Source organism: Macaca fascicularis, chromosome 10, assembly GCF_037993035.2.
Source record: "Macaca fascicularis isolate 582-1 chromosome 10, T2T-MFA8v1.1".
Classification (NCBI taxonomy): Eukaryota; Metazoa; Chordata; class Mammalia; order Primates; family Cercopithecidae; genus Macaca; species Macaca fascicularis.
This window is the reverse complement of record NC_088384.1, coordinates 103,335,075-103,355,985: the sequence shown is the minus strand read 5'-3', so window position 1 is coordinate 103,355,985 and position 20,911 is coordinate 103,335,075. Positions and strand designations below refer to the sequence as shown.

General features: G+C 43.8%; 1 protein-coding gene across 50 annotated transcripts in view; it reads left to right on the top strand.

Moving 5' to 3' along the window:
* The window catches only part of ZMYND8 (zinc finger MYND-type containing 8), a 148,137-nt gene that overhangs the window by 56,612 nt on the left and 70,614 nt on the right, over positions 1 to 20,911 (top strand). For 27 of the 50 annotated variants that reach the window (XM_005569295.4, XM_074005495.1, XM_015429936.4 and 24 more), the window contains 7 exons: positions 1,247 to 1,390; positions 5,696 to 5,809; positions 9,042 to 9,134; positions 10,940 to 11,027; positions 13,962 to 14,017; positions 17,905 to 17,982; positions 19,338 to 19,453. In XM_005569295.4, coding sequence (XP_005569352.2) covers positions 1,247 to 1,390; positions 5,696 to 5,809; positions 9,042 to 9,134; positions 10,940 to 11,027; positions 13,962 to 14,017; positions 17,905 to 17,982; positions 19,338 to 19,453 — 689 coding nt within the window. Of the gene's footprint in view, positions 1 to 1,171; positions 1,391 to 5,695; positions 5,810 to 9,041; positions 9,135 to 10,939; positions 11,028 to 13,961; positions 14,018 to 17,904; positions 17,983 to 19,337; positions 19,454 to 20,911 lie in introns of all 50 variants that reach the window. The other 23 variants (XM_074005501.1, XM_005569290.4, XM_074005488.1 and 20 more) reach the window with 1 other exon arrangement.

Here is a 20,911-nt window from a genome sequence, read left to right as displayed (position 1 = left end):
TCAAGTGTGGCTTTGCTGGATTCCATAATATAACATAGTATTCCATAATATACCATAATATACCAGGAAGAGGTCGAGCTCCCATGAGTTGGCCACCCATCTCATCTTTCTGCCATTGCTGATGTCAAATAAGAGATATGGCTCCCTGGCAAAAACAAGGACCTACCATGTTCAAGAATTATGGCTTTAGGAAGCCTCTTGTTGGCTCATAAACACTTTATGTATTGGGGGTAAACTTAAAAATTAGATAACTGGCCGGATGCAGTGACTCACGCCTGTGATCCCAGCACTTTGGGAGGCTGAGGCGGGTGGATCATGAGGTCAGGAGATGGAGACCAGCCTAGCTAACATGGTGAAACCCCATCTCTACTAAAATTACGAAAATTAGCCGGGCGTGGTAGCATACACCTGTAGTCCCAGCTACTCGGGAGGCTGAGACAGGAGAATGGCTTGAATCCGGGAGGTGGAGGTTGCAGTGAGCTGAGATCACTCCACTGCACTCCAGCCTGGGCGACAGAGCGAGACTCCATCTCTGAAGAAAGAAAAAAAAAAAAGATAACCATTTTTTGGTGACTCAAACCCTATTGATCTGTTCTCTAAATGTCTGCCATTTAAAGAATCCCGGGGCAAACTACTGCGCTTTTATTGGCTTTGTAAACTGGGACTTCCGTAAGCTGGGCTTCCAACCACATTAGCACTGTTAGTATGGTGGCATTTTGATCAGTAGGCATAGATTATATCACCCCATTTAACAGCAACACAGTACCATGAAGTAAGTGTTAGGTATTATCATCTCCATTTTACAGATGAGAAAATTGAAGCTGAGAGGTTAAGAGACTTGTCCAAGGTCATGCACCTGGTTAATGGTAGAGTTAAAATCTGAACCTAGGTAGATCTGGGTTGTAGGCAGTGTGCCGTTCTGCTAGGGCTGCCTTGTGACTCTTAGATACCAGCTTTTAATCGTGGCCTCTTAAAATAGAAAAAAGAAAAATCTTCATAATTTTAACAACTTGCTAATGCAGTATTTAGTAACGTAAGATAGTTTGGCTTTTTAATGAATTTGTGAAATACTGTAATTTTCTTTTGTTGTTATTGATGTACTTGTTCAAATTCCTTTTGAGAATGCACATTTGTTTTGAAACCAAACCTGTCTTTCTTGCCTACATTTCAGTCAGAACTAAGACATGGTCCGTTTTACTATATGAAGCAGCCACTCACCACAGACCCTGTTGATGTTGTACCGCAGGATGGACGAAATGATTTCTACTGCTGGGTTTGTCACCGGGAAGGCCAAGTCCTTTGCTGTGAGCTCTGTCCCCGGGTTTATCACGCTAAGTGTCTGAGACTGACATCGGAACCAGAGGGGGACTGGTTTTGTCCTGAATGTGAGGTTAGTTCTTGATGAATGAATGCATTACCTGCCTCGTTTCCTCTCCTTTCTCTTTCTTCCTTTTATTTTTAAATTTACAAATAATCCAGATAGATGGAAAAGAGAAATTTCTTGCTTTCCACCTGTTCTATCCGGGTCACCCGCTTCTCGACCACCACCGGCAGTGGCTGCAGTACTGCAGCTCTTGGAAAGACAATTGCACGGAATATTATTTCTGGTTTCTCATGAGTCCTTGGATTCCTTGGAGATCTGTAGTCATCATCTCTGCATCTTCTATGAGGAACTTTTTGAACGTTAACTCCTAAATCATGAATGGCTCACACATTTTGAAAAGATCTCATGCTGTTCTTCTCTATCTTGGATGTTGTTGCCTGCCTCATCATCGAATCATCAGCAGTAACTAAGCTGAGAAGACCACGTTTGGTTGCATGTTCCCTGTGGTGGCCATCTGATGCTTTCTTTTGTGCAACAAGTATTTCTTGAGTGCCTGTTAGGTGCTGGGGATTCGACAGTGCACAAAAACAGGCATGAATCTTTTTTTTTTCCCCCCCAGCAGAAAAGGACAAAAACCAAAATAAATAATGTTTCATATAATGAGTTAAAAGAAAAGTGCTGTGAAGAAAACAAATTCAGGATGGGAATAGGAAGTCCAAAGGGGTGCGAAGTGTTTTCATTTTGAATGTGGTGGTCTGGGAAAGTCTCACTAAAGTTTGAGAAAGACTTGATGAAGGAGTGAGCCATGCAGCCATTTGGGGGACACCTTCTAGGCAGACGGCCGGAGGCAGCAGTGCACGGGTATAGTCGGGCACTGTGTACGCCTCCTATGTAGCAAAGCCCAGGCACCCTTTATTAAGCCAACTATTAGGGTTTCCACTGTTCTGAGGTGGCTCCTGTTCTTGGAGACCCTCAACTCTGATGTTTGTTTTGAATTGCTGAAAATAAAAATGTCGTCTCTACAATTATTTAATGTGGAATGTCTCTTGGATTCAAAGATGCATCGGAGGCTGAGTGTGGTGGCTCGTGACTGTAATCCCAGCACTTTGGGAGGCCGAGGCAAGAAGATTGTTTGATCCCAGGAGTTGAAGACCTGTGTGGGCAACATAGGGAGACCCCCGTCTCTACAGAAAGTTTTAAAAAATTAGCCAGGCATGGTGGTATGTGTCTGTAGTCCTGGCTACTTGGGAGGGTGAACTTGGAGGATCACTTGAGCCCAGATGGTTGAGGCTGCAGTGAGCTGTAATCATGCCACTGCATTCTAGCCTGGGCAATAAAGCAAGACCATGTCTCAAAAAAAAGAAAAAAAAAAAGGTACATTGGAGTTTGATCTCAAATGAGGAAGCTTTCTTTTTTTTTTTTTGAGACAGAGTCTCGCTCTGTCGCCCAGGCTGGAGTGCAGTGGCCGGATCTCAGCTCACTGCAAGCTCCGCCTCCTGGGTTTACGCCATTCTCCTGCCTCAGCCTCCCGAGTAGCTGGGACTACAGGCGCCCGCCACCTCGCCCGGCTAGTTTTTTGTATTTTTTAGTAGAGCCGGGGTTTCACCGTGTTAGCCACTAGGATGGTCTCGATCTCCTGACCTCGTGATCCGCCCGTCTCGGCCTCCCAAAGTGCTGGGATTACAGGCTTGAGCCACTGCGCCCGGCCATGAGGAAGCTTTCTATGTGTGAAATGGAAAGATCATCCAGATGCCTTTAGTAGGGAAAAAAGCAAGCTATAGGACAGTGTCTGTCATGCTTTTGTGTAGGGAGAGGAGAAAAATAAGAAATATACACACAAAAAAGTAGACATCAAATCAATATGATGACGATGATGCTGTAATGGTGTCCTCTCTAATATGGCAAAAGGTGGCTGCTATTCTCTTTGGGTTACTCTAGATGGAGAAATATGTAGGGTTTGCATCGTACAGCGGCGTTGTCCTCTGCACTCAGAGGCTGACTCCATTCTACTACATTGTCATGGGATCTGGAACCTTCACCGATTTTCTTTGGTCTTGGCCAGCTTTTTCCAGTTGTTTAATGATATTGCAAAGATGACAGCAGCTCTGATAGGATGCTTTTGCTGCAAATAATAGTTCTTTTATTTTTATTTGAGACACGGTCTTCTTCTGTTGCCCAGGCTGGAGTGCAGTAATTAGATCATGCTCACTGCAGCCCTGACCACCTGGGCTCAAGTGATCCTCCCACCTGAGCCTCCTGAGTACCTGGGACCATAGGTACACACCACCACACCTAGCTACTTACTAAGTCTTTTGTAGAGACAGAGTCTTGCTATGTTACCTAGGCTGGTCTTGAACTCCTAGGCTTAAGCGATCCTCCCACCTCGACCTCCCAAATTGTTGGGATTACAGGTGTGAGCCACTGTGCCCCGCCAACAAAAAATAGTTATTAATGCAAGCACTAGTTCCTGATGGAAGGGGGCTGAAACAATATGGATTTATTATCATCAGAACCCAGAGGCAGGGCCAGGCCAGAGTTTATTTAGAGCCAGACGCTTTCCATCTCATTGTTGAGGTGACACGTTCTCCAAGCCATAAGTTGGCTGCTGGGGTTCAGGTATTATGTGTGAATAGACAGAAATTCTCCCAAAAGGAGGGTGTCTCTCCTTACATCTCTTTTTATCCAGCAGAAAGATTTGTCCATCATCCCCCAGCTGATTTGCCCCTGGGCTCATTGGTCAGTATTGCATCACGAGTCCTTGCACAAAAAAGCCTTGAAAATTGCTTATGTGGTGCTTTTTGTGTTGTGGGAACCAGGCACTGCCAGCCAGGAAGAAGGAGTGCGGGGCGAGAGGGAATGAATGATAGTTCGGCAGGCAGCCCAAGTGTTTGCCATGGATAGGTTACCTGGAAACAAACCAGATTCAAACAAACAGGTGCTCTGTGTTTGAGATTCAGGGCCCTGAATTTCTTCCAGGGAAGGGTTGTTATGGCAGTCAACTGGGAAGACTGAATGTTGCAGGCTCTGGTAGCTAAGCAAATAGATGCGTGCGTCATGCACTGTTTTCAGCTTCCGAGTGACTCTTGTGTTGGCCTTTTCCTCGACAACCAACGAGACACATCTGAGAGTTCCTTTTGGAGGCCCCAGAGATGTGAAAAATGGAAACTGAATCCAAATTAATTGGAGAAAACTTTTCTCAGCTCTCCCTACACAGATGGTTAAAGAGTGTTTCCTGACATGATCAGAATTTGCTATTTTTGTTGTTGCTGCTACATAAGGATTCTGAAGCCTTAAGATATAGTACCAGATTTACATAGCAGAATCTGGTTTCAGACGTTCCTCTAGGTCTCTTCTTTGGTGGGAGTTTCCCTTATGAGCTGATATCTATTGCCCATGGAGATAGACGGTTAGGTTAGGTTGTGCTTCTTTTGTAGTTTGACACAGCGCCTTAGGTGGGTTCAAAGTAAGGGAGATGGACAATGAAGTCATAGGTATTATTAGTCCACTGCTTTCCCTTGTAATCTTTCCGCAGGGAAGTCTGTCCTTTTCCATCAGTGATGCCATTGAATTAATGCCTTGTCAGTTTCCTGAATGACAGCCCAGAACCTTAAGAGGATCAGGATAAATGGTTGATAAGTGTTAATCCTGTGAAGTAATCACCCTGAAATCATCCATGGCCTTTACTTTCTTTTTTTACGCATATATATTTTTGAGACAGGATCTCACTCTGTCACCCAGGCTAGAATGCAGTAGTGCAATCATGGCTCACTGCAGCCTCTGCCTCCCAGGCTCAAGCCATCCTCCCACCTCAGCATCCCAAGTAGTTGGGACTATGGACGTGTGCCACCATGCCTGGCTAATTTTTGTACTTTTTGTAGAGATGGAGTTTCACCATGTTGCCAGGCTGGTCTCCAACACCTGGGCTCCAGCAATCCACCCACCTCAGCCTCCCCAAGTGCTGGTATTACAGGTGTGAGCCACCATGCCCACCTGGCCTTTCCTTTCATATCCCATTCCTGAAACCTAAAGGTTATAATAATGATGATTTTTCAGGCCCCTGTCTACCCCACATCTTTTCTCAGATCATGTCATCTTCCTGAGCTAAAAATGCTTCCTGATAAGGAAAGAGATTGATAGGTTTTTTAATAGTTACCCACTGATACGGTACATTTTGTTCCAGTAGATCTGTTACATTTTGTTCCAGTAGATCTGTTACATTTTGTTCCAGGAGTCTTTGCTAAGTGAAACAACAAGTCTCATTTGGATGAGAATTGCTTTTTGTCCCTGAGTTGGCTGAAAAAATAGAAATCAGTACATGGATGGTAATTTCTTTTTTCTAACCGGACATTTGTGTATGACTTTGACTTGTAGAAAATTACAGTAGCAGAATGCATCGAGACCCAGAGTAAAGCCATGACAATGCTCACCATTGAACAGTTATCCTACCTGCTCAAGTTTGCCATTCAGAAAATGAAACAGCCAGGGGTAAGAAGAAAGTTCCTCTTGGTATAAGCGTAAATGAATGTAATGACATATGTTTTGTTCTGTTAATAGCTTAGCTTTTTAGGCACCTGACGTATTCTTTGGGCCTCCTTGTGTCCCCAAATTCAAGTATGTGTAAATCACACATGAGGTATGATGCCATTCAGTTAATTCTCTGTAGTAGTAAGCACTGTATGTCTCAAAGGAGTTTAATTGGTACATTTGTCTCTTTCCACACTATTGTAAAGATATTACCTGAGACTGAGTAATTTATGAAGAAAAAAGGTTTTTTGTTTTTTTGTTGTTTTTGAGACAGAGACTTGCTCTGTCACCCAGGCTGGAGTGCAGTGGTGTGATTGATCTCGGCTCACTGCAACCTCCACCTCCCAGGTTCAAGTGATTCTCATGCCTCTGCCTCCCCAGGAGCTGGGATTACAGGCTCCCGCCACCACGTGGGCTAATTTTTTTTTGTATTTTTAGTAGAAACGGGGTTTTATCATGTTGGCCAGGCTGGTCTCAAACTCCTGACCTCAAGAGATCCTCCAGCCTCGGCCTCCCAAAGTGCTGGGATTACAGGCATGAGCCCCTGCGCCTGGCCAGAAAAGAGGTTTATTTGACTCACAGTTCTGCATGGCTAGGGAGGCCTTAGCAAACTTACAGTGATGGTGGAAGGTGAAGGGGAAGCAAGGCACGTCTTACATGGCAGCAAGAGAAGTGGGGTGGGAAGTGCCAGACACTTTTAAACTACAAGATCTTGTGAGAACTCACTCACTATCACGAGAACAGAATGGGAGAAACCACCCCCGTGATCCAGTCACCTCCCACCAGGTTCCTCCCTTGACATGTAGGGATTAAAATTTGAGATGAGGTTGGGTGGGGACACAGAACCAAACTGCATCATTTGGGCAATGACGTAGTAAAACATTGAGGGGGATTGAAAATTCTGATTGGTTGCAAAGTGAAACCTTGTACAGCACCCAGCAAGGGGAGCTTTGTGCTCCTTCCCATGGGAGTTAGGAAAATCCATTTCAGTGAGGAAGCTGAGCACAACACAGTTTATGTATGTCCCAGATCTGATGATGGAACTTTCAAGGAAAACTCAATCAGTGACTTTTCCATAGAGGGTGAGATTTTGGTTAGTTCCTTCAATTTTGAGATGGGATTTGATATACAGCCTTTGCCCCTTGAGGAAAATCTGCATGTGGGGCAGGGCTGGCCAGTTGTGTACCTCACATAGGTGCCCCACCTGTTTTGAATCCCAGGTTATACCATAGCCACTGTGGTTTGTATATGTATCATAATACTTTTCAGGAAAATGGCAGAAAAATAACTTGTTTTTGAAAGTAATATTATTTTGACAATATAATAAGCATATTATGACATTTTTTCTATAGATGAATATTTTCCCTCCCTCCCTCCCTCCCTTCTTCCTTCTTTTCTTTTTTTGGAGGCAGACTGTTGCTTTGTTGCCTAGGCTGGAGTGGGCAATCATAGCTTACTGCAGCATCAACCTCCTGGGCTCAGGCAATGCTCCCACCTCAGCCTCTCAAGTAGCTGGAACTATAGATGCACACACCGCCACACCCAGCTAACTTTTTTATTATTGGTTTTTTGTAATGACAGGGTCTCGCTATGTTGCCAGGCTAGTCTTAAACTTCTGGCCTTAAATGATCCTCCTGCCTCAGCCTCCCAAAGTGCTGGGATCACAGGCGTGAGTCACTGCGCCTGGCCCCTACAGAGGAATCTAGAGAAACTTGCGGATGTGGCGCCCCGTACCTGATTTGCACAAAGGCACCATAGGGGCTAGTGGTGACCCTTTGTAGAACTCCTGAGAATTTGCTGTCTAAATCCATTACTGTACAAAAGTGTAGATTCTTGGGACTAAATTTAGATTTTTTTTTTTTTTTTTTTGAGACGGAGTCTCGCTCTGTCGCCCAGGCTGGAGTGCAGTGGCGCGATCTCGGCTCACTGCAAGCTCCGCCTCCCGGGTTCACGCCATTCTCCTGCCTCAGCCTCCCGAGTAGCTGGGACTACAGGCGCCCACAACCGCGCCCGGCTAATTTTTTGTATTTTTAGTAGAGACGGGGTTTCACCGTGGTCTCGATCTCCTGACCTTGTGATCCGCCCGCCTCGGCCTCCCAAAGCGCTGGGATTACAGGCGTGAGCCACCGCGCCCGGCCTAAATTTAGATTCTTGGGGCTAGTCACTGTGGTTTTATTTCTTTAATAAAAAAGAGCCGGGCGCGGTGGCTCACGCCTGTAATCCCAGCACTTTGGGAGGCCGAGGCGGGCGGATCACAAGGTCAGGAGATCGAGACCACGGTGAAACCCCGTCTCTACTAAAAATACAAAAAATTAGCCGGGCGCGGTTGTGGGCGCCTGTAGTCCCAGCTACTCGGGAGGCTGAGGCAGGAGAATGGCGTGAACCCGGGAGGCGGAGCTTGCAGTGAGCCGAGATCGCGCCACTGCACTCCAGCCTGGGCGACAGAGCGAGACTCCGTCTCAAAAAAAAATAAAAAATAAAAAAAAAAAAGAAGCTTTTGCTTTGAGATTATATTCTGAAATTTTGATGAGATGATAAAAAAAAATTTAGAGCATGCCAATTGGATACCCTTCAATTGAGAACCTTTAACAAATTAGGCTCTTTTAAATACAATCTCAATCAGTGGAAGCACTAGTTTGCTTAGTTTGGTTTGCACAATTTTTTTTTTTTTTTGCTATGGTATAATTTTTATGTTGAGTGTGGCAAGGAATTACTTTCGATTTTTCATAGGCTAAATTATATGTGCTAATGACTGTTTACAAAAAGAATGAGTCATGTAGACTTGTCAATCCATAGAATTAAAGACCAAGAAGAAAAATTGAAGAAGGCATTAATTTCTCAAATAAATCGTTGAACGTCAAATCAGTCAGGAGAAAGTTGCTGATTTCGTTAAAGCATCTTTTTAACTTACAGCGCATATTGTAATTGTCAATCTTAATGTAAGAAGACAGGATCTGTTTCTTGAGTGTGTATTGAAAACCAAGAATAAAATCGGATCACAGTTGGGCTCATTATTATCAATAACCAGGCAGAATTAGAAGGTAGACAATTTGGAGCTCCCCAAGGTCATCCTTTATGGAAACCTTCAGAACTTTATTATCTGAAAAGTTGTCTCCGTTTTTCAAGCCGTTTGTTAGCATTAATGCTTGGTTCTCCATAGTAATGATGGGTGTGCATATCTTCTCTTTTGTAGACAGATGCATTCCAGAAGCCCGTTCCATTGGAACAGCACCCTGACTATGCGGAATACATCTTCCATCCAATGGACCTTTGTACATTGGAAAAGGTTGGCCTCCATCAAAGAACCTCACCATTGTAGCCCACAGCTGAGACGCCTAAGGCTCTTCCCTCATTGCCCATGCTGTATCTCAAGTTGGACATAACAATCTTAAATTGTTTCTCTGCATTTTCATTGCTCCTTTATTTGGATAGAAGAACTCTTGATTCTCTGATGTCTTTCTTTTGTAACATTCTTCCAAGATTGCAGTGGAATGTTGAAATTCTTTGGTAATACTTTCACGAGTGATTCTAGCTTTTTACCTGCAAAAGCTATAGCTTCTAAGAGTTAGTGATTTGATTGAGTTGAACGTTACCTCCTCTTTCTTTCGGAGGTGCTAATGAGAGCAGCAGGAAGGAAGAAGAGAAAATTAAGTGTCTGGGAAGCCTCCAGATTAGCAATAAAGATGTGGCTTCTTAGAATTTGACTTATTCTACTGATCAAGATATTTCTTGAATGCCTGAAGGTTTTTTTTTTTTTTTTTTTGAGACGAAGTCTCTCTGTCGCCCAGGCTGGAGTGCAGTGGCCGGATCTCAACTCACTGCAAGCTCCACCTCCTGGGTTTACGCCATTCTCCTGCCTCAGCCTCCGGAGTCGCTGGGACTACAGGCGTCTGCCACCTCGCCTGGCTAGTTTTTTGTATTTTTTTGAGTAGGGACAGGGTTTCACCGTGTTAGTCAGGATGGTCTCGATCTCCTGACCTCGTGATCCGCCCATCTTGGCCTCCCAAAATGCTGGGATTACAGGCTTGAGCCACCGCGCCCGGCCAAATGCCTGAAGGTTTTAAAAGTTGATGCTGAAATTCCACGCTGAAAATTATACTTGGAACACTTTAGATTGTCCACATCAAACTGATGCTGATTTTCAAACTGTTTGCAGCAAAATATGGGCAGTGAAATGCATCCATGAGGAAGAAACATTACTTCATATTGTCTTCCCTGATAACTCCCAAACCATAAATCTAGTCTGTTTTTAGGAAATTGCACATACCTTCATGGTGTGGTGGAAAAAGGAGGCATTCAAAAGAGATGGAGTTGGAAACCTAACTTTATAAGTTAAGAGCTGTGGAATTTTAGATAACGTTCCTTAACATTACTGTACCTCAGTTTGCCTTTCTGTAAAATGGGTATGATAATAAGTACTTCATTAAATTATTGTGAGGTTTGTGTGAGACCATAAGACTAATAATAAATAATGTAAAAATATATGAAATGTCCTGTTTGGCCGGGCGCGGTGGCTCACGCCTGTAATCCCAGCAGTTTGGGAGGCCAAGGCGGGCGGATCACCTGAGGTCAGGAGTTCAAGACCAGCCTGACCGACGTGGAGAAACCCTGTCTCTACTTAAAATTAGCTGGGCATAGTGGCACATGCCTCTAGTCCCAGCTACTCGGGAGGCTGAGGCAAGGGAATCGCCTGAACCCAGAAGGCGGAGGTTGCAGTGAGCCGAGATTGCGCCACTGCACTCCAGCCTGGGCGATAAGAGCAAAACTCCACCTCCAAAAAAAAAAAAAAGTAAATAAATAAACTACCCTGTTTATTGGAAGATGCTACATGATAAATGACAGCTACTATGAGAAAGTTCCAGTTATTGTGATAAATTCAAAGAGTGCATTTTTATAGGGTTATAGATCTAAAAATTAAAAGCATTCTTTAGTCGGTGTGTGGTAGGTTAAAAAGAAGCATCTTGGGAAATGAGTGGAAGAACACTAATTGATTTGGCAAATGACTGCTACAAAAATTATGTGGGGACACAAGAGTCACTGACTGTGGCTTGTCTAGACTCACTGATTATGCTCTATCACTTTTCTTCCCAGAATGCGAAAAAGAAAATGTATGGCTGCACAGAAGCCTTCCTGGCTGATGCAAAGTGGATTTTGCACAACTGCATCATTTATAATGGGGGTGAGTGGCTTAGATGACTCCTAAGAAAGAGAGTATGCTGTATATGTGTTGCACAAATTCCTGCCCTTCATCAAAAATCAGGCTCGTAATTCATACTGAGAATACTTGTGTATCGGTTGTGCTAATATGTGTGAATAGGAGGCAGTGACCAAGTTCATTTTAAGGTATGAGCTGACATCTAAAGTGGCTCGTGGCTGCATGGTGCTGCTACCTTTTAGTGTTGTTTCTACAAACCCTGTTTTAATGGAAGTATAATTGCATAAAATAAAACACAGATTTTATGTTTACGTTCGTTGAATTTGACAAATGTGTAACCACAAGATCCAGAACGTTCCTATCAGCCTGTTGGATTCTCCTACATGCCCTTTTCTAGGAAACCCACTCTCAAGAGGAACCCCTCTCAACAGTTCTGCTTTGTGTTAGGGTAGATTAGCTTTGCTTCTTGTAGAATTTCATATAATTGGAGTCCAAGGTAGTGCTCTTGTGTGTCTGGCTGCTGTCGTACAGTGTAATATTTTGAGGAGTCATCTGTGTTATGTGTTATTAGTGGTTCCTTTTTTTTTTGTTGCTGACTGATTTTTCTTTTCATTCGATCAATATGCCGCCATTCATCCATTTACCTGGTTGATGCTGATGGATATTTGGGTTGTTTTCAGCTTTGGGCTGTTAGGAATAAGCTGCTGTGAATCTGCTTGTGCAAGTCTTTGCATGGACATAGGTTTTTCTTTCTCTTGGGTAAATACCTAGGAGTGGTGTTGCCATCTCAGGGAGTAGGTTTTTATTTAACTTAGTACGTTTCACCAAACTGTTTTTGCAAAGTGGTTCTATCATTTTACATTCTGCCAGCAGGGTACATTAGATTTTTCTTTAGCTCCACACAATATAAGGCGAACACTTGATATTGTCTGCCTTTTAAATTTTACCTGTTCTTGAAGGTGTAAAGTATTATGTCATGATGGTTTTAGTTTGCCTTTTCCTAATGATCAGTGTCTTTTCCTGTGCTTACTGGTAACTTGTATGTCTTTGTAAACATCTATTCAGATATTTTGTTCATTGCAAAAAGAGGATTATTTATTTATTTATTTATTTTGAGACAGAGTCTCACTTAGTCGCCCAGGCTGGAGTGCCGTGGTGTGATCTTGGCTCGCTGAAACCTCCATCTCCTGGGTTGAAGTGATTCTCGTTCCTCAGCCTCCTGAGTAGCTGGGATTACAGGCGCATGCCACCACACCCGGCTAATTTTTTGTATTTTTAGTAGAGATGGGGTTTCGCCATGTTGGCCAGGCTGGTGTCGAACTCCTGACCTCAAGTGATTTGCCTGCCTTGGCCTCCCAAAGTGTTGGGATTACAGGTGTGAGAGACCATGCCAGCCTGTTTGCTAGTGTTTAAGGAAAGATATATGTATATCTGCTTTACGCACACATACTGCATTATTAACTATAGCAGGGCTGAGAGTGAAAGGAGGGGAAAAAGGTGAGGCACTAGGCATTAAGAATGTGTGGGCCGGGGCAGTGGCTCACGCCTATAATCACAGCACTTTGGGAGTCTGAGGCGGGCAGATCACTTGAGTCGGGTTCAAGACCAGCTTGGTCAACATGGTGAAACCCTGTCTTTACTAAAAATACCAAAATTAGTTGAGTGTGGTGGTGCATGCCTATAATCCCAGCTCCTCTGGAGGCTGAGGCACAAGAATCACTTCAACCCAGGAGGCAGAGGTTGCAGTGAGCTGAGATCTGCGCCCCTGCACTCCAACCTGGGTGACAGAACGAGACTCCATCTCAAGAAAAAAAAAAAAAGAATTTATGTAAAGATTATATACTCAAATATATAGAAAGGCCCAGCCTATCAGATTATATAAACAAGTGGATGAGGTCAGGTAGAAGAACAAAAACATTAGCACAAGCCAAGAAGGCTGCAGGTCAAGTGATGTGCTGTGGATCATGGAGAACAGAGAACTCCTACCTGGACTGGAAAGGTTGCTGTTGGCAGCTCCAGTGCTCCATTGATTATAGTTATCGGATCTTCTGAGTTTTCAAGGCAAACCAGAAATGTAGGTATATTGTGTGTTTGTGTGTGTGAAATCTTGATGTCAACAAATTTACAACTTCTAAAAATACCATAACGTTGAAAGAAGACATGACTTTTGGACCATCTTGTCCTCTGTTTTAGTGTAGAGTTAGACCTGGGGCTAGATGGTTACTTTTTTAGCTAAGTAATGTAAATTATGACTCCTGAACCTTGGCTTACTCATTCATTAAATGGGCACATTTTATTCCTGCTTCCTAATATGGCTTCTTGAGGAGCTGAGAAGAAAATGTGTGTGTGTGTGTGTGTGTGTGTGTGTGTGTGTGTGTGTGTGTGTGTGTGTGTGTGTGGCTTTTTTCTAGAGATGGGGTCTTGCTAAAAAGTTGCCCAGGCTGGTCTTCCACTCCTGGGCTCAAGTGATCTCTCTGCCTTGGCCTCCCAAGGTGTTGGGATTACAGGCATGAGCCACCACATCTGGCCCAAGAAGAAAATGTGTTTTGAAGCACTAGCCACACCAGAGCTATTCAAGAAATGTCTCTTCTTCTTTCTCTTGGATTCTTCTTGGACTGGCGTCTGGGACAATGCGTAGAATAAGGCCTTTTTTCATTAATTCGAACCTTTGGAGTGTCAGAGCATTTGAAAAGTATTAATCTATGATCTCTAGAGAAACCCACATAAATTGCTCAGTTGCAGAGAAGATGACATCGAGGCGCCAAAGAGTCATCGACATTGATGGGAAGAATCACATAATGTGAATCACTATTAGAAGCCAGGAACTTCTGGTTTTAGCCTTTAAAAGCTTAATCCTGGGGGAAAAGCAAGTAAACACGTTGTTAGTGCAAGTAAAATCCCCAGGCCTGGTGTTGCAGCATTTCCATTAGAATTAATCCTGTTTTCTTATTCCCTTAGGAAATCACAAATTGACGCAAATAGCGAAAGTAGTCATCAAAATCTGTGAACATGAGGTATGTGTTTCCCACTGTCCTGTTTTAGATGCACCCAGAGGGAGGGGATGGGGCAGTGAGGTTTCCATTTGCAGAATCTCCTATTAGGTAGCCAAGGTGATTTTGGAATTTGTTGAGGCCGTACCCCTACTCTTCAAGGAAAGTAAAAAGAACAAAGAGCGGCCCCAATGTATTATAAAACACCCTTACTGTAGCAGTGATCTAAGGGAGATGGAAAGGATTTTTTGTTTTTTACCCTTGAGTCACCAGGAAGCACTGGGCCTCCTGTCTTTTCCTGATTGCCTAGATAGAACTCGTAATTTCTGACCTTGGCCTCACAGCCTGGTATTGTGTCAGGTGCCTTTTGGTCCTCTTGCAGAAGAGGATTTGATATCTGAGGGCATGGCCTTGACTGCTTCTGGGAGAGTGGCCCAGGTGTCCAGGAGAACCTGTTTTCTTACAAATGCCCATAATTGTGATAGTGTGGATGGAACAGACATCTCAGGCATGTGAGCCATGAGGCGCTCTGGTGGTTGTGGGACAGGCTCACAGCCAAAATGGTATGAGGGAGGCTTTCTTTATCAGATCTCATTGTGAGAATAAAAAACTGAGATGGGATGACCTTCAACGTGTCAGTGTGCTCTCATTCATTCATAAAGAAAAACTGTTCAGATAGCATTGGGACCCATCCATGTCTTTTTATATAAGGATATATAGATCTAGATCTAGATATATCCAGATAGATAGATAGATACCTGGCCGGGTGCAGTGGCTCACACCTGTAATCCCAGCACTTTGGGAGGCTGAGGCAGGCAGATCACTTGAGTCCAGGAGTTCGAGACCAGCCTGGCCAACATGGCAAAACCCCGTCTCCACTAAAAATACAAAAATTGGCTGGGTGTGGTGGAGCACGCCTGTAATCCTAGCTAAACCGGGAGGCTGAGGCAGAAGAATCACTTGAACCTGGGAGGCAGAGGTTGCAGTGAGCTAAGATAGCACCACTACACTCCAGACTGGGTGACAGAGTGAGACTCTGTCTTCGAGAAAAAAAGAAAACAAGTTATCTATCCATATAAATTTATATATAGATATAGTTATCTATGTATTTTTTGAGGCAGGGTCTCAAATTGTACTGGGTACACCATCACACTCAGCTAATTAAAGCCTGGGTAATTTTTTTAAATTTTTAATAATTTTTTTTTTTTTTTTTTTTTTTTTTGTAGAAATGGGGTTTTGCCATGTTGCCCAGGCTGGTCTCAAACTCCTGGGCTCAAGCATTCCTTCTGCCTCAGCTGCCGAAGATTCTGGGAATATAGGCCTCAGCCACCAAGCCCAGCTTATGTCTGTGTATTTATATAGAGAGAGTTTTATAAACTGCTTTTTCACTTAGTTTATTTTATGTATTTTCTCTGTTTCCTAGGTAATTAAACTCGTAGGAAGAACAGAATTTTTCATGGCTGTATAGTATTACGTACAACTCATGGACATTCATTTAATTACTCCTCTTGTCATTAAGTAGTACCCAGTTTTATCAGCATTTTAAGTAACAAGGTGATGAATATCATTGTGCGTTTAATGATTTCCTTAGTTTAATTTTTAGAAATAAAATTACTATGAGGCTGTGAACATGTCAGATGTTCCAATTACAGTGAGGGTATGTCCTTTCCAATATTGGGAGTTGTAATTACAAAACTGTATGTATATTTGTGCCCCCTTGCCCCAACGATGTAATTTGTAAAAACAGTAGGCATCTGGCTGGGTGTGGTGACTCATGCCTGTAATCCCAGCACTTTGGGAGGCCGAGGTGGGCGGATCACAAGGTCAGGAGATCGAGACCATCCTGGCTAACACGGTGAAACCCTGTCTCTACTAAAAATACAAAAAATTAGCCAGGCGTGGTAGCGGGTGCCTGTAGTCCCAGCTACTCGGGAGGCTGAGGCAGGAGAATGGCATGAACCTGGGAGGTGGAGGTTGCAGTGAGCCGAGATCGTGCCACTGCACTCCAGCCTCGGCGACAGAGTGAGACTCTATCTCCAAAAAAAAAAAAAAAAAAACAGGAAACAAACAAACAAAAATAGTAGGCATCTTACTGTGATTTTAGTTTTCATTTCCTTGACGACAAGTCATACGGGCTATTTTGGATATGTTCCTTTGGAACAGCCCAGAAGTAAAGTAGGCTAGAAGCAGGAGGTGTACTTTGCCATCCATGCATTTGTTCACACATTCATTCACTGACTTATTCACTGACCTGTGAAGTCTGTTAGTCTTACAATTATTGAGCACCTATTACATATATGGCACCTTGCATGATGATAAGAGTTAAAGAGAAGAATAAGGCTGATAATGGTAGAAAGGAATAACAAATATCAGTGCAGTGGTGACCTGCATGGATTTTGGAGCCCGACTGCCTGGGTTCAAATCTTGACCGTGCCACTTTGTTGCTGTAAGACCTTGGGCAGGTTACTTAACTTTTTGGGGCCTCATTTTTTTTTTTATCTCATGGGGTGTATGGGATAAATGAGTTAATACTTACAGAATTCTTAGAATGCTACCAGCACACTCTTAAGTCTTCAATAAATGTTAATGGGCGAAATTGATTACTCTGTCACTTGAAGCACTTTACATTTATCTCATTTAATTTCTTATAACAGCCCTTTGTGGTGGGTGCTGCTTTTTTTTCCTCTTCAATATATCAACAAGTTGGGGCTCCGAGAAGAGAAGCAGCTTACCCTAAAGTCACAGAGCTAGTAAATGGTGGAGTCTGACTTGAGATCCAAGAAGGGAGCTTCTGGGGTCTTTGGCTCTAAGCCACAATGTTACTCTAGGGGAATGTACTTTCTTATGAGAGAAAAGGACAATAAGTTAATTGAATTTTCAGATTGTTGTCAGTGAAGATGAAATAGGGCAACGTGGTATTAATTAGCTACTGTGGACATAGAATTGAGCTTGGCAAGCAGAGCAGGCCACAGTGGCTGGAAGGGGTTGGGGAACGGAGCTGCTGCAAGGTGAGCCCAGACAGGTGGGCTAAGGCCCGATCACATGTGGCTTTGAAGGAACCTGTCAGGTCATTAGACTTCACTGTTAGTTTCTCAGCTTGGTACTGCTGACACTTAGGGCTAGAGAATTCTTAGTTGCAGGGACTATCGTGTACCTCTTAGATTCCAGTAGTCCCCCCTCCCTCCTTTGGCCCACTTGTCATTGCTGTGTGATCCCTGTGGGTGGGGGGAATGGTTCAAGTGCTCTGACAGAGAACTACTGGGTATAATGGGAAGTCACTGGGGGCTTTTAAGCAGGGGAAGGACAGGATCAGTTTTATTCTATAAAAGGTGGCTCTGGGTTGGGCCCGGTGGCTCACACCTGTAATCCCAGCACTTTGGGAGGCTGAGGTGGGTGGATCACTTGAGGCCAGGCGTTTGAGACTAGCCTGGCCAACATGGTGAAACCCTGTCTCTACTAAAAAATACAAAAATTAGCTGGGCGTGGTGGTGTACACCTGTAATCTCTGCTACTTGGGAGGCTGAGGCATGAGAATCACTTGGACCCGGGAGGCGAAAGTTGCAGTGTGCCCAGATTGGGCCACTGCACTCCAGCCTGGGCAACAGAGTGAAACTCAGGAGGAAAAAAAAAAAGATGGCTGTGGCTGCTCTGCAGAGAATGTCTATAATGGGGGTAAAAGTGGAAGCAGGTGACATGGGGAGTTAGCTGTTGCACTGGTCCGGAGAGAAAGGACTATGGCTTGGAGTGGGTGGAAGCACTGGGAGTGATGCATAGCGGTTGGATTCATCTCCAAGGTGTTCCCTCTGTGGAACTTTAAAACATCGTAACCTTCAAAATCATCAAGCATGGATTGAGGTCCACAAGGTATCCACCTCTGGGGTGACACATTCTAATGTATTTTTGCTTTACAGATGAATGAAATCGAAGTATGTCCAGAATGTTATCTAGCTGCTTGCCAAAAACGAGATAACTGGTTTTGTGAGCCTTGTGTAAGTTGGATTTACTTTGCTTGTTTCATTTACGGAACCCTGTGCCTTGGATGACTACCCCGAGACAGCTTTTTCCAGGTGGCTTATTAGATGAAACTTTGGATGGAGTTTTAAGATAATTTTTTGCTGATAAAGTTATGGCAGAGGGAAAGCAATCCAGGTAGGATAAACCTCTTAGGCTGAAAGTTCATGTGCCAGAGATAGCATCATGGTTTCCTGGGTTGATTAGCCTGGGCAGACTGCAAGATGCAGCATAAAAGGGAGCTCATCAGAGATGTGGGATGCAGCAAAGCTGTTCAGATAATATGAGCTTAAATCAGTGTGTGATTTACAAATCATGTTGGTTCTATTTTAAGAGGTTTGAAAATACTTCCCTGGATTAACTCCATAGTTCCTCCAAAACATGGTTCCTTGGGGAAATAAAGTCACCCTAGTTTCCCCATGTATCTGCCTTTTCCAGACTGGGGTACTGCAGAGAGAAGTACGTTGTTGGGATGCACTGGTGTGTGTGTTAGTGGGGGTGGCGGGTTGGTATGGGTTCGGAGGCAAGATTAGGCAAGGAAAGTTGAGAAAATACACTTTGCATCTCTTCGTGTCTTTGGAGATTAACATGGGAATAGCGAAGGCTCTGCATAGCCTTCAATAAAGAATAAAGGTAGCAAAATACTGCCCCTTATCAGACGCTAGGTATGATGCACATTTAATCCAAATGTGACAGAAGGTACTGGCATCATTGTCTCTGTGTGTTTGTTGCACAGTAAGGTGAAATGTCTTGCTCGTGCCTGCCCAGGTAATAATGGTACAGCTAGGACCCAACCCTGGTTTAGTCATTGTTCTTTTTTTTTTTTTTTTTTGAAGTGGAGTCTTGATCTGTTGCCCTGGCTGGAGTGCAGTGGCGTGATCTTGGCTCACTGCAACCTCCACCTCCTGGGTTCAAGTGATTCTCTTGCCTCAGCCTCTTGAGTAACTGGAACTAACAGTGCTACCACATCCGGCTAATGTTTCTGTTTTTAGTAGAGATGGGATTTCACCATGTTGGCCAGGCTGGTCTCGAACTCCTGACCTCAGTGATCCACCGCCTTGGCCTTCCAGAGTGCTGGGATTACAGGCGTGAGCCACTGTGCCTGGACTTCATTCAGCTTTTGATTTCACCATTTAACTCCGTTTGCAGTTTTGTCCAGGTGTCTTGGCCACACACCTTTTAGGGAATACCACACGGGCCGACCCTGCTCGAAACTCTTTTTCCACTCATGGCCTATGTCCCACAATCCTGCTTCATCCTCACATACCAAACTTTGGTGGGCATCTTGCTGTCAGATATGTACAAACTCTGGATCTTGTTTTTCTTTTCCTAGAGCAATCCACATCCTTTGGTCTGGGCCAAACTGAAGGGGTTTCCATTCTGGCCTGCAAAAGCTCTGAGGGATAAAGATGGGCAGGTCGATGCCCGATTCTTTGGACAACATGACAGGTGGGAGTTAATAACAGGCTTGGAACATGTAGCTTTCACTGAACTTTGATACTGTTATTAGGTAAGAAAAGAATTGGAGGCTGTAGCTACTATTCTGATTATTGTCATGATACCAACCATTGATCTTGCTGTAGAAATAAATTTCCTGTGGTATGTTAAGCTTGGTAATGGTGTGGACTAGTTTTCTCAGGTGTGTTAGAAAGTCATCTTACTTTACTGGGTCTGTTGATGAAACCAAAATTGGAATGGGTTCTGTGGCTGTTTGAAGTGCTGCTCTTCTTTTTTGTTTTGTTTTGGTTTTTGGGAGGGGTTTCTGAAGTAAATTAAACCTCCATGGAAACTGCTTTCCAAATCATTTTTTCAAAGATTAGAAGTAGTTTCCTAGATTGCCAGTAAATGAATCTCTTATGATCATGCTGAGTAGTTCTCTCCTGTTCCCTTTTCTCTGAAGCTACAATGGGAAATTATAAGGGGTTGCTGTTTTGACAGGTGTGAACCCTCCCTCCCAGCCTTCCTGCCCTCCCCTTCCCCTCGGCACGCGGCAGAGTGAATTATTCCAGCTAATAGCAGTTCCCTGTAGAGCAGAGCCCTCTGCGTGCTTGAGAACAATAGGTAGGCAGAGATGAGCAGTGGTTAATATCTTAGTTCTTTTTTATCAAGTTATGATTAAGTAAGGCAAAGACCCTTTTGAAGCCCTACCGATTGGTTTGAGAAAGCGTGTTAGTGTGTAGGGGAGACTACTTAAGATACATATACTACAAATTATGTACACACACAGAGTGTCCAGAAGCTGAAATTTGTTTCCCCTGCTAAATTTTGCTAGTCGTCTTGCAGACCAAAAGAGTGAATTCCCAAAGCAAACTCATGTACTAGGAATCCCAACAGTCTACTGTCAGAAGACAAAATGGAAGTTATTGAGATAGTGCTGGATTTGGTAGGAAGTATTGCACCTTGACTTTAATTCCTTTATTCCTTCATTCAAAGAAATACATATTTGATGCCTGCTGCATGCCAGGCTGTGTAGTGGAGGCTGGTGATTCAATGTTGCTGCCCATGTGAAGGCTGACATCCTAGCGGGGAAGAAGGATGATACACAAGTGAACTAATAGGCAAGATAATCTCAGATCAGGAGGTAGTGGTGGGGGCCTGGTACGAAGATCTGGGATGAGGGACCAGGAAGAGCAGAGGCTTGGGAGGGGAAGGGCTGAGGCTGAGAGGGTTCAGGAAATGCTGGGAGGATAGTGGGATTTAAACAGGGTCAGGGGAGGAGAGGATGCTTGGAGCTGCAGTTAGAGGGCTAGGCAGGAGTTTCTTTTTTATTTGAAGAGCAGGAGTAATTGGTGACAGGCTGTACATCCCTCCTCTTCATCAGAGCATAACAAATGTGACCATCTTGATGATGTGGGATTCTTACTCTATAGGTTGATACAGTATGAGTAGATATACTTAGGACACAGG